At 32.5% G+C, this 11607-nt stretch overlaps 1 protein-coding gene across 2 annotated transcripts in view; it reads left to right on the top strand.

Annotated features, from left to right (window-relative positions):
* The window catches only part of LOC106467105 (cardioacceleratory peptide receptor-like), a 23627-nt gene extending 15058 nt beyond the window's left edge, over positions 1-8569 (top strand). Inside the window, exons 1-2 of one of the 2 annotated variants that reach the window (XM_013927424.2) lie at positions 2024-2052; positions 6923-8569. In XM_013927424.2, coding sequence (XP_013782878.2) covers positions 7288-8463 — 1176 coding nt within the window. In that variant the 5' untranslated portion in view covers positions 2024-2052; positions 6923-7287 and the 3' untranslated portion in view covers positions 8464-8569. Of the gene's footprint in view, positions 1-2023; positions 2053-6922 lie in introns of those variants that run through there. The other variant, XM_022395225.1, reaches the window with a different exon arrangement.
* Positions 8570-11607: the final 3038 nt, after the last annotated feature.

Genomic DNA, 11607 nt, shown 5'->3' on the forward strand with positions numbered 1-11607 from the left:
AAGGACTACTTGATTTCTGGTAATGAGAAGAACTAATTTAAGAAGGACTACTTGATTTCTGGTAATGAGAAGAACTAATTTAAGAAGGACTACTTGATTTATGGTAATGAGAAGAACTGATTTAAGAAGGACTATTTAGATTTCTGGTAATAAGAAGAACTAACTTAAGAAGGATTTAGATTTTGAAGCAGAGTAGTTACTTTCTTGTTTACAGAAATATTTTAGCTTTGTTTCTTGAGAAAGAATGATTCACTTCTAGTTTCGATAAAGGCTGCTTAATTCTTTATATCGAGAAAGATCACTTTATTTCTGGTCATGTAAAGGACTGAATAAATTATAATCCTGAGAACGAATTATTAAACTCCACATCCTGAGAAGGACATCCTAATTTCTGGTGCTGAGAAGGACTTCTATATTTCTGATCAGGTGATGGAAAGTTTAGATTTTGTTCTTAAGAATGACTATTTTACATTTTGCTACAGAGAATAACTGCTTGTAATCTTAGTTCTATTCATGGTCTGAAGAATGGATACTTATCTTCGACGACGAAAACAAGATAAATACATCCGTGATATATTAAATCTCAAAAGATTTTACGAAAGAAAGGATTTTTTTTTTAATCTGTTACCTTTAGGGTTAAATAAAATTAAATCTCAGCTACGAATCCTTTAAATCCACTTTATTTTTATGGGATTTCGTATTATTAAATTTTACAATAATGGTGGCTCAACTAAAATTTATCCCTCCAAAGAAAAAACAAAAATAACATAAGAAAGAGAACAGTTTATGGGTGCCACTTTTAGGGGAATTAATCTTTAAAAACCTTCATTTCGTCATTATTTCATTATTTTAATAGTTTGTGAAATTATAATTCTTATTTCTTAACCTACCGATTCAGTCAGCAGGGAGCAGCTTTGCTTCTAATTATTTTTTCTAAAGTTTGAAAATGAAACAAATACTAAACACGATTTGCTGATTTTACTAATTTTTAGAAGTAAACATATCAGTAAAAAATTAAATAGCCTTTTGTGTTACTGTTAATACAGAGACTTCTAGCTCATTCGTGTTCAGGAATTGATTATAGCTTATTAGTGTTAACACAGTGACTTCTAACACCTGGGCCCCCCAATGGCACAGCGGCATGTCTGTGGACTTGCAATGCTAGAAACCGGGTTTCGATACCCGTGGTGGGCAGAGCACAGATAACCCATTGTGTAGCTTTGTGTTTAACTTCAAAATAACAACAACATCTAACCCCTGGTGTGTATTAGTCAACTGCTAGCACATTACTATGAACACAGTGCTTCTGAGGCTTAGTAAGTATTACGTTTTTAGTCCACCGCATATTCAACAATCGTAGTTCTTATGTTCTTTCTTTGCATTTTCACAATTGAAGATGTAGTGGCAGTGCGTACATCGAATAAAAAACACTAACTCTTACAACTCCAACAGTATTGCTAATTACTGTCTAAACAAATGTGACGTCGTGCCTACTTAGATCCAGTGACCGAAACGTTATACTTATTCTAATATAAAGCATTTTCTAACTGTCAACGAATTTGAATAGTGAGTATTAGTAAACTACTTACACATTATTATCAATACAGTGCTTCTAAGGTGTGGTGAGTATTAGTAAACTACTTACACATTATTATCAATACAGTGCTTTTAATGTGTGGTGAGTATTAGTAAACTACTTACACATTATTATCAATACAGTGCTTCTAAGGTTTGATGAGTATTAGTAAACTTCTTGCACATTACTGTCAATACCGTACTTTTAAGGTTTAGTAAAGATCATTAATAAACTGTTTGCACATTACTGTCAATACTGTACTTCTAAGGTTTAGTGTAGATCATTAATAAACTGTTTGCACATTACTGTCAATATAGTGCGTCAAGAAAAGAAATAATCAAATCGGAAAGAAAAAGAAAAAATACAATGTTTCCGCAAATTATCTTGTCATCACTATGTGCAGCTAACTCTATACAACACGTGAAGAAATCAATAAGTGCGTCATTTGGAGGAGTCTAGACCGACACAGCCGACAGGTAAAGGCTAGAATCATGTTTAAACAGGTGATGTGGAGAAACATGAATGTTTATTAAAGGAGTTTATTTTTCTTCTGACGAAAAAGTTGAGGTGTCTTGAACCTTACAACAAACTCATTTTTAGAAAATACTAGAAATATGAGTAAGCTATTAGAGTTTTAAAAAGACTTTCGAAAATAAAACTTTATTCCTTAATACTAAAAGGTTAAAATTCAAGGAACTTGTATATGTACTTAAAATATTAAAATACACAAACGAACAACGTTTTGTAATACACAATTAAAATCTAATTTTGAACTGATAGACTGGAAGGAAAACACGTAAAGAACAGCGCCCACCGCTAACTCTTGGACTACTATTTTCGGCTCGAATAATGACATTCCATCGCCATTCTTGTAGTACACTCACGCCATGAAAGTGCGACTAATCGCGAACCATGAACTTTCGGATTCACATCCTGACCTCGCTGACCACTTTGCGATGACCGGCTCAAGTGCGACATGCGTTTTTGCGGTAATTTAATTTAAATATGCGACTTTTAAGACGTTTCTGCTGTCAGAAAACTACATGTGTCTTAGTGTTAAAACGGTGCTTTGAGACTTAGAAAAGAATTAAAAACTACCCACGCTTTATTACCAGTACTGGGCTTCAAATACCTATTGGTTATTGGAAAATTACATGTGCATTAGTATCAATACAAACTACAGATGTATTAGTGTCAAAACAGTGCTCTCAGACCTTTGGATACTACGTTTGCATTAGTGTCAATGCCGAGATTCGAAGCCTTATGGCATATAACATATGTATTAGTGTCATCACAAAATTTTAAAACTTAGTGAGTTTCTAGCCACACACATAAGACTTAAGCGTAGAAAACTACATGAACATCAATTTCTATATCGTATTTCTAAGAATATCTTACAAAGACAGAGTCACCAATGAAGAGGTACTCAGAAGGATCAAAGCTAGAGGAACATTACTTAATACATTAAAACAACGAATGTGTAGATATTATGGTCACGTGGTCAGAGAACAGGCATCACGGATGAAAGACAAATGTGAGCGGGTATAACTGGACTATGCAGGGTACGTCAGAGCAGCACAGGAAAGGATAACATGGCACACCATGACGTCGAACCTTCTGCTATATATTATATAATTATTCATTTATTAATTATTATACATTATTGTTTGTTTTTAATTATGCACAAAGCTACATAAGGGCTATCTGTGCTCTGCCCACCACGGGTATCGAAACCCGGTTTCTAGCGTTGTAAGTCCGCAGACATACCGCTTTGCCAATGGGGGCATTATGCATTATATGTTATATATTCTATATGATTATATATTATACGTTATATGTTATATATTATGTAATTGTATATTATACGTTATATGTTATATATTATGTAATTGTATATTATACGTTATGTGTTATATATTATATAGTTGTATATTATACGTTATGTGTTATATATTATATAGTTGTATATTATACGTTATGTGTTATATATTATATAGTTGTATATTATACGTTATATGTTATATATTATGTAATTGTATATTATACGTTATGTGTTATATATTATATAGTTGTATATTATACGTTATGTGTTATATATTATATAGTTGTATATTATACGTTATGTGTTATATATTATATAGTTGTATATTATACGTTATGTGTTATATATTATATAGTTGTATATTATACGTTATGTGTTATATATTATATATTCTTGTATATTATACGTTATGTGTTATATATTATATATAATTGTATATTATACATTATGTGTTATATATTATATATAATTGTATATTATACGTCATGTGTTATATATTATATATAATTGTATATTATACATTATGTGTTATATATTACATATAATTGTATATTAAACATTATGTGTTATATATTATATAATTGTATATTATACATTATGTGTTATATATTATATATAATTGTATATTATACATTATGTGTTATATATTATATAATATATAATTAGGTGTACTTTCAGCTCAAATATAGCGCTTTCTAAGTTTATTAACAATTTGTGAAGTTTTAGTTGTGACCCAGACGTTTATTAACTTTCATTGCTGAAATATGTTTTATGTCATCCAGTTTTCCAGCTACGTCTATCAAACTCGTAGTCTCAATGTCCTGTCTGTAAGAGCTGTAATATGAAAACATCTTGACCCACGTGACAAAAAACCAAATCAAAACCAATGTTCTTTTTTTTTTCTTCCACTGACATACACATCTTGCTGATGGTCACTTGCTTTCTTCAGTTTTCATACCCGTGTTCGTTCTTTGTGATGTAGCCTATTGTACTGTAATTAATTAATTAATTAGCACTCTTTATGAGTTACTAAAACATCCAAACGTATCATACATCGCCTTATGTGTAGAGAATGCACGTCGTTAGTTCATGGTCATCAAAACAACTCTGCAAGAAACAACGTCTACACTTTGAGGATGTACAGGGCTAGGTGATCAGTTGCAGTTAGATACAGTTTAAAAGTTATATGTGTCGTATTTAGAATTATCTTTTACTTACCACAGTGAACCTATATTTATAAAGTATTTTCAGAATACACAGCAGCGGTGCTACTTTTTTACTCTTCTTAATTATTCAGCAGACAAACAAAATATATTCATTCATTTTAGAATTTTTTAAAAGTGTTTTTACTTTCCGAAACTTATGTCGAACTCTGTAAATATGATTTCCTACAATGTTTATTGCTAAGATACTAAAACATATGTAAGACGTCCTTGTTTGTTTGTTTGTTTTGAATTTCACGCAAAGCTACACGAGGGCTATCTGCGCTAGCCGTCCCTGATTTAGCAGTGTAAGACTAGAGGGAAGGCAGCTAGTCATCACCACCCACCGCCAACTCTTGGGCTACTTTTTTACCAACGAATAGTGGGATTGACCGTCACATTATAACGCCCCCACGGCTGAAAGGGCGAGCATGTTTGGTTTGACGGGGACTCGAACCCGCGACCCTCAGATTGGGAGTCGAGTGCCTTAACCACCTGGCCATGCCGGGCCAAGACTTCCTTAGTTAGTTAGTTAGTTAAGTATACATTTTTGAGACAGTTTTAATGTAAAAGTTTGTAATAGGAAGAAAATGCTACTTTCAGACCTTTTTAGAACAAGATTAAAACCTTGAAACACGAGTAATGACCTCAAAATCAACACCTTTTCCTTCATTGTTTTTATCGCTTACTAAAATATGTCCCCCGGTGGGACAGCGGTGAGTCTACCGACTTACAACGCTAAAATCCGGGGTTCGATTCCCCACGGTAGACATAGCAGACAGCCCCATGTGGCTTTGCCCTAAAACAAATACACACACTTTAAAATATTAATAATCTCACAACGCTTGTTTAAAGACAGAACATTTGAAAACGTAAAACATTAAGTTATTTTTTTATGAATCGTAGGTGTTGTGAAGACTGTGGGCTTTCTATTTGTGGCAGATCTAATGATTAGTCCAGAACTGTAGGCATCTGTTGTGTTAAAACTATTTCTGTGCAGCGTAGAAATACAACGTTTAAGTTACGTTCAGTGATTTCTCTTCGCATTGTGGTTTTCGTGATGACATATGCTTTTTTTTTAACTTTTCAACCAACTGAAAATAGTTAACTTGATCTATAGTAACACCTAGTTAACACCATTACAACATTCAACTAAAGGAAAAATATACACGAAACGTTTTAAAGTTGTTTGAATATTTGTTTTTTCTTTTCTACACTCCCTAATTAATTTTTTGATACACAACTATATCGAAATCTTGTAATAAAATCACAATTTTAAACTTCCAAACAATTATGAGAGACGACAACACGGATTTTATAACTTTATTATTAATAAGCAAAATAGCGCAAATATCTTTTTACTTTTTTAATATGCATGAAATAGAAGATTTTTTTATATCTACTTGAAAATTACAGACCCTGTACTGTAGAACAGTAATGTGATAAAACCAAACACAACATCTACCATTATCTTAAAGAGAGGGGGAACGTTTCACGAGTCTGACGTTTTACTAAGATATATGTTAAATTAAAATGAGTTATTGTTGAATAACTTTTAATGCTTAATGTTTATTAAAATTACATTGATATTGAGAATACGTTACGTTCTCATTTTGCAATATATTTTGTTTTTCGAAAATACACTAAAACCAGTCAGAGAAACATTTTTCAATACAACAAAGTCAAAGTGACGTAGCTACAGATTTTACGTCTACATATATACCCAGTCTAGAAAGACACTTGCTAAGACTTAAACAATAATTGGGTTTGTGTTTTCTTCTAAGTACTTATTTAGGTTAGTCTGGGTCTTTTATAAATTTTCATTTCTAAATGAACGTTAGTCTAACTAGATACAAAGCAAGAAGTACACTCTGAAGTACAGTGTTATTAGATGAAAGAAGTTGATATAAGTAAGTTAAAATAGCTAGGACGACAACAAGCCATTGCTCTAAACTTTTAGGATGTGTAATAGAGTTATGAAATGCAATGTATCTGTTTGTTTGAAGTTAAATACAAAGCTACACAGTGGGCTATCTGTGCTCTGCCCACCACGGATAGCGAAAGCTGGTTTCTAGCGTTGTAAGTCTGCAGACATACCACTGTGAAATGCGGAAGTGGGCGTTAAAAATAATGGGCTAGTTTCATAAGACAGGGATAACTACTTATTTTTTAAATTTTTACGTGAAACTACTAATGATTTAAAGATTTTTTCAGGGTGTTCTTTGCTTATAACTGAGCTAGGACTAATAAGATTTTTAGAATTATTTATGATTTATTCCTAATGTCTTTTTATTTTGAAAATCATGTTTTGTTTCTTTACAGAAAAACAAAATTCAAAGACGTTTTTGCTCGTCCAACAATCCATTCGGGAATCTACGACGAGAAGAAAAAACAAAAGGAAACAACGTTTTTCGTGTTCTCTCCTTAACTGTATCAATCTCAAAACTAAAAGTTTTGATTGAAAAACCTATGTTTTCCTTCATGAAGCTATATTACTTTATCGTCACTTGGATAACCTGGTATAACATTTTCTGATTCTCGGCACATTTATTTCATCTCTTGATTCGAGATGCGGGAATATATTTAAAATATTGGATAAATATACATTTAGAAAGTGAATCGTATTTATAAGATTTTCATAAACCGAAAGGTGATTAAGAATGTGCAAGTAATGCATTAAATACATTATGGATACTATGGCAACCTTGGCAAATCCTTTTCATCAAAGTTCTAACGATTCTAACCTAACGGACACTGGTATGATGAATGACGTTTTCGGACCTGATTACCATCGAACCGTTCGGATTGTTATCATTGCAGTAATGATAGTTATTTCGTTATTTGGAAATACGGTAGTTTGTTGGCAACTTCTCGTTTCTCGATGGCGTCGCCATTCGAAACCTAAAGTACTCTTCCTTAACCTTGCTGTTGCTGATCTATTAGTTACCACGGTGACCATGACATCTCAAATAGTGTGGGAAATAATGGGAAGATTATGGATAGCTGGTGATGTCTTCTGTCGCTTCTTCAAGTTGCTTCAGACATTTGCACTTGTTTCATCTACCTATATGTTAGTGAGTATTGCCCTGGATCGTTATTATGCCATAATACACCCTCTAAGGCCACATTTTCCTAAATGGAAGCTTGCCTTGATGGCCTGGGTGACCTCTCTACTTCCTTCACTTCCAAATGTTTACATTTTTCGTGAAGTTCAAATTGGTGAGAACCAGTGCTTCTGTAGTTCCCTCTTCTATACTGGGGAGTATCCGCAGTTTCATCGCCAGCTCTACATGGCTTTTGTATTTTTAACTGTCTTCATAATTCCATTTTGCCTATTGGTAGCACTTTACTCACGTATTTTACTAGAAATATGGCGTCAGTCGTCATCCATGAAGAAATGTCAGCAGACAGTGTCGTCACTTCCCCGTGCAAAAATTAAAACGTTGAAGATGACGATGGCTATCTTTGTTGCCTTCATGGTAACAAATCTTCCTTACGTCATCCAGGAAATGGTACTGGCCTTCGGAAATCCAGAAAGCTTGAACAAGAATATAGTAGCGTTATTTGGTGTTATCTCAGCCAGTAATAGCGCCATCAATCCTTATATATACTTGACCTTTCATTCCAAACTTGGTGCGTGGAATCGGTTCACCTCATGTTTGAAAACTGTTAAAAATAGCAGCGTATCCAGAATCCAAACTTGGCATTCGAGACTTTCGTACAGAAACACCTCCATTACAAGTCACAGTACTCGGAATTCTACCAATGTTTTCAATGTACCTCATAAAACAGAATCTGAAACAATACAGCTTACAGTTATAGCAAACTACAGTCCACCGACTAAAAATGCAAAGCTTGTGTAAACAATAATATTGTATCATTCAATTAAATATGAATTAGTGGACACAATACACACTAACGGATATGTATATTCGTATGTATTTTGATTCTGTTCTGTACGGGCTTCTCGTTAAATAAATATAAAATTTATGACGATTTATGCATGTTATTGCATTGTACTTTTTGCTTTTACTTAAATAAATGAACTGATTAACACCAGCCTCGTGTATTTTTAAAACATTTACAAGAACTTAACACATCTTCGCCTCATTTCGCTATTTACTTATCCTCAATATTTACTTATAAAGTGGGTTTTCAGTATCCTCAATATCCACATTGAGACAATTGGTTTGTATACAGAAACGTTATTTAAGGCACTCAAAAACAGACGTACAGGAGTTTCAGTAATATTATAACGAATTATATTTTGTTTATCTCTAATAGAAATGTTTATATTATTCAAGTATACGTAATTCGTTTTCTATCATCAGTCATCTTTCAAACTATAATTTTGAATAACCGTTAAAAGCGCATCTGGTACTTTTTCTGATCTTTCCTGAAGAATAGCCATAGAAAAATAAAGTTATAGCTATTCAATCATCACATATATACAATGAAACTCTTTCCAAATCCCGAGTACGAAAAGAGGGTAATGTTCGAAGTAGTCTTAGTTAAATAATTAAACAGTCTAAAAAAGCATAAAAGAAGCACACATTTATACTAGCGAATAAGTTAAACTTAAAAATATTTTACATAAAGATTACCTTTAGATTCTATTTAGAGTTTTAATAAGGATTAACAACACTTGAGATAGTGTACAAATTTGGTTATTTTTTAACAACGCTTAACGACATCTGAAAGAGAGTGTACAAATTGGAATAGTGTTTTAACAGGGCTTAACAACAGAGAGAGCACAGATTTTATTAGCGTTTAACAAGGCTTAGCAACATCTATGAGAGCGTAAAAATTTAGTGTACCAACATCTCTAAAAGTGAGAGAATTCATTGTTAAGTTAATAATGGTTGGAGACGGCTTGAATGGGTAATGAAGAAAAACATTAATATAAGTTTAATATCACAGCAAATATACAACGTTTCGACAAGGTTTTGTCATCATCAGGTTGTACATTTGCTGTTATGTTAAACTTATATTCAAGTTTTTTCTTCATTACTCATTCAAGCCGTCTCCAACCATTATTAGTCTCAAAGTGGGTTCCTCGTCATCGAATCATAGTTAAGTTGTTCTGTCAACAACACTCACGAGCTAATAGGAGTAAGACAGAACACTAATTAATACTATGACGTATATTAATTAAACTCAACCCTATTTTTTTCAGGAAGTAAATTAACAGTATCTGAAAATATTTAGGAATTGCCATAACTTAAAAATACCTAAAATATAGTTCCAATTTATGTTACTGTAGAAGCAGGAGAAAACACACACTATTCTGTATTTACAAATTAAATTATGTCTACACGAGAGAGCAGGAAGGATTCTGTACTACAGTTAAATAATTGATAAAATAGAAAACGCAGAGGATTCTTTATCAAAACGTCCATCAGTAAATTTAAATATTTTAGGCAGATTGAGAAATTTCAGGCTTCTTAATTTGTTTTAAAGAGTTAGAAAAGAAAAGAAAGAGAGACGAAAGTTAGGTTTATACAACAATAATGATTAACAGTATCAAATACAAGTAGAGTCCACAGTTAGGTTAGTGACCCAATAATGGTTAGTATTAATGAAGAGGGGGAGAGTTCATAGCCATGTTTATCTCCCTTTCTTTATTAGTATTATCATTATTGATAAGGTTAGTATTATCATTATTGATAAGGTTATTAACACGACTATGTGCACGACTACGTGCTCTCCCTTTCTTTGTTATTAGTATTATCATTATTGATAAGGTTATTAACCAAAGAAAGGGTAAGCTCGTAGTCGTGTTAATAACTTAATCAACAATGATAATACTAATAATGAAAGGGAGAGCTCGTAGTCGTCTTAATAACGTAATCAACAATGATAATACTAATAAAGAAAGGGAGAGCTCGTAGTCGTGTTAATAACTTTATCAACAATGATAACACTAATGAAGAAAGGGAGAGCTCGTAGTCTTGTTAATAACTTAATCAACAATGATAATACTAACAAAGAAAGAGAGAGCTCGTAGTCTTGTTAATAACTTAATCAACAATGATAACACTAATAAAGAACCCCAGAGCTCGTAGTCGTGTTAATAACTTAATCAGCAATGATAATATTAATAAACAAAGGAATTATTCATACTCACCTTGATAAATTTACAACATCTAACATTAACAAAGTTTTAAAAGAGTAAGACTTCTCACGTCATTGACATGAAATACTTTTTAATAAGAGCAACGTTTCAAAGTTCTACTTAAAACCCTTCCAGTTCATCTATCTTACTCATTTAAAAACACAATTTCTCCAAACCGTGAAATCTAAATGTGATAGTACTATAGTAGCAAAATTAGTTATTTGCAGTTTTCAATAGAGAGTGTGTGGAAGCTTGAACTTAGCTTACCAACAAATGAATGTCAAAGTTTCGGTTTCGGAACAAATTCAGCTCGAAAATACTTCAGAGAAAAGTTAACTTTCAAAACAATAATAGTTTGTTAACAACGTTTAACAACATTTAAGAGCAACCATGTTATTCTGCCATTCGTTTGGTATACCTAAAAAAATCTAAGAAAAAATAAAACAGAAAAGTAATCTATACATTAAGGTTGTTTTCTCAGGAGATGTTAGAAAAAGTCTATAAACAAGCACAGTTAACATTAACGTTTTGTATAAATAGGCCTTTTCAATACATCTGAGGGAAATCAGGAATTCAATAAAGTTTACAGCCATCTGAGAATAGGGCAGATGCACTTTAACCAGCTTAGCTGACAGCCATCTGAGAATAGGGCAGATGCACTTTAACTAGCTTAGCTGACAACCATCTAAGAATAGGGCAGATGCACTTTAACCAGCTTAGCTGAATGGATTAACAACATGAGACAGTAGCAGGTAACATATTCTTAATGAAACAAAAAATTAACATAATTTATAGAGATAGACGTAATTTAAACTTAGTTTAGTATAACAAGGTAGTTTAAGAGTTTCGGGAAAAGACATTTATAGTGAAATGATGTTCGCAAGTCGTTCAA

Source organism: Limulus polyphemus, unplaced genomic scaffold, assembly GCF_000517525.1.
Source record: "Limulus polyphemus unplaced genomic scaffold, Limulus_polyphemus-2.1.2 Scaffold2490, whole genome shotgun sequence".
NCBI classification, from domain to species: Eukaryota; Metazoa; Arthropoda; class Merostomata; order Xiphosura; family Limulidae; genus Limulus; species Limulus polyphemus.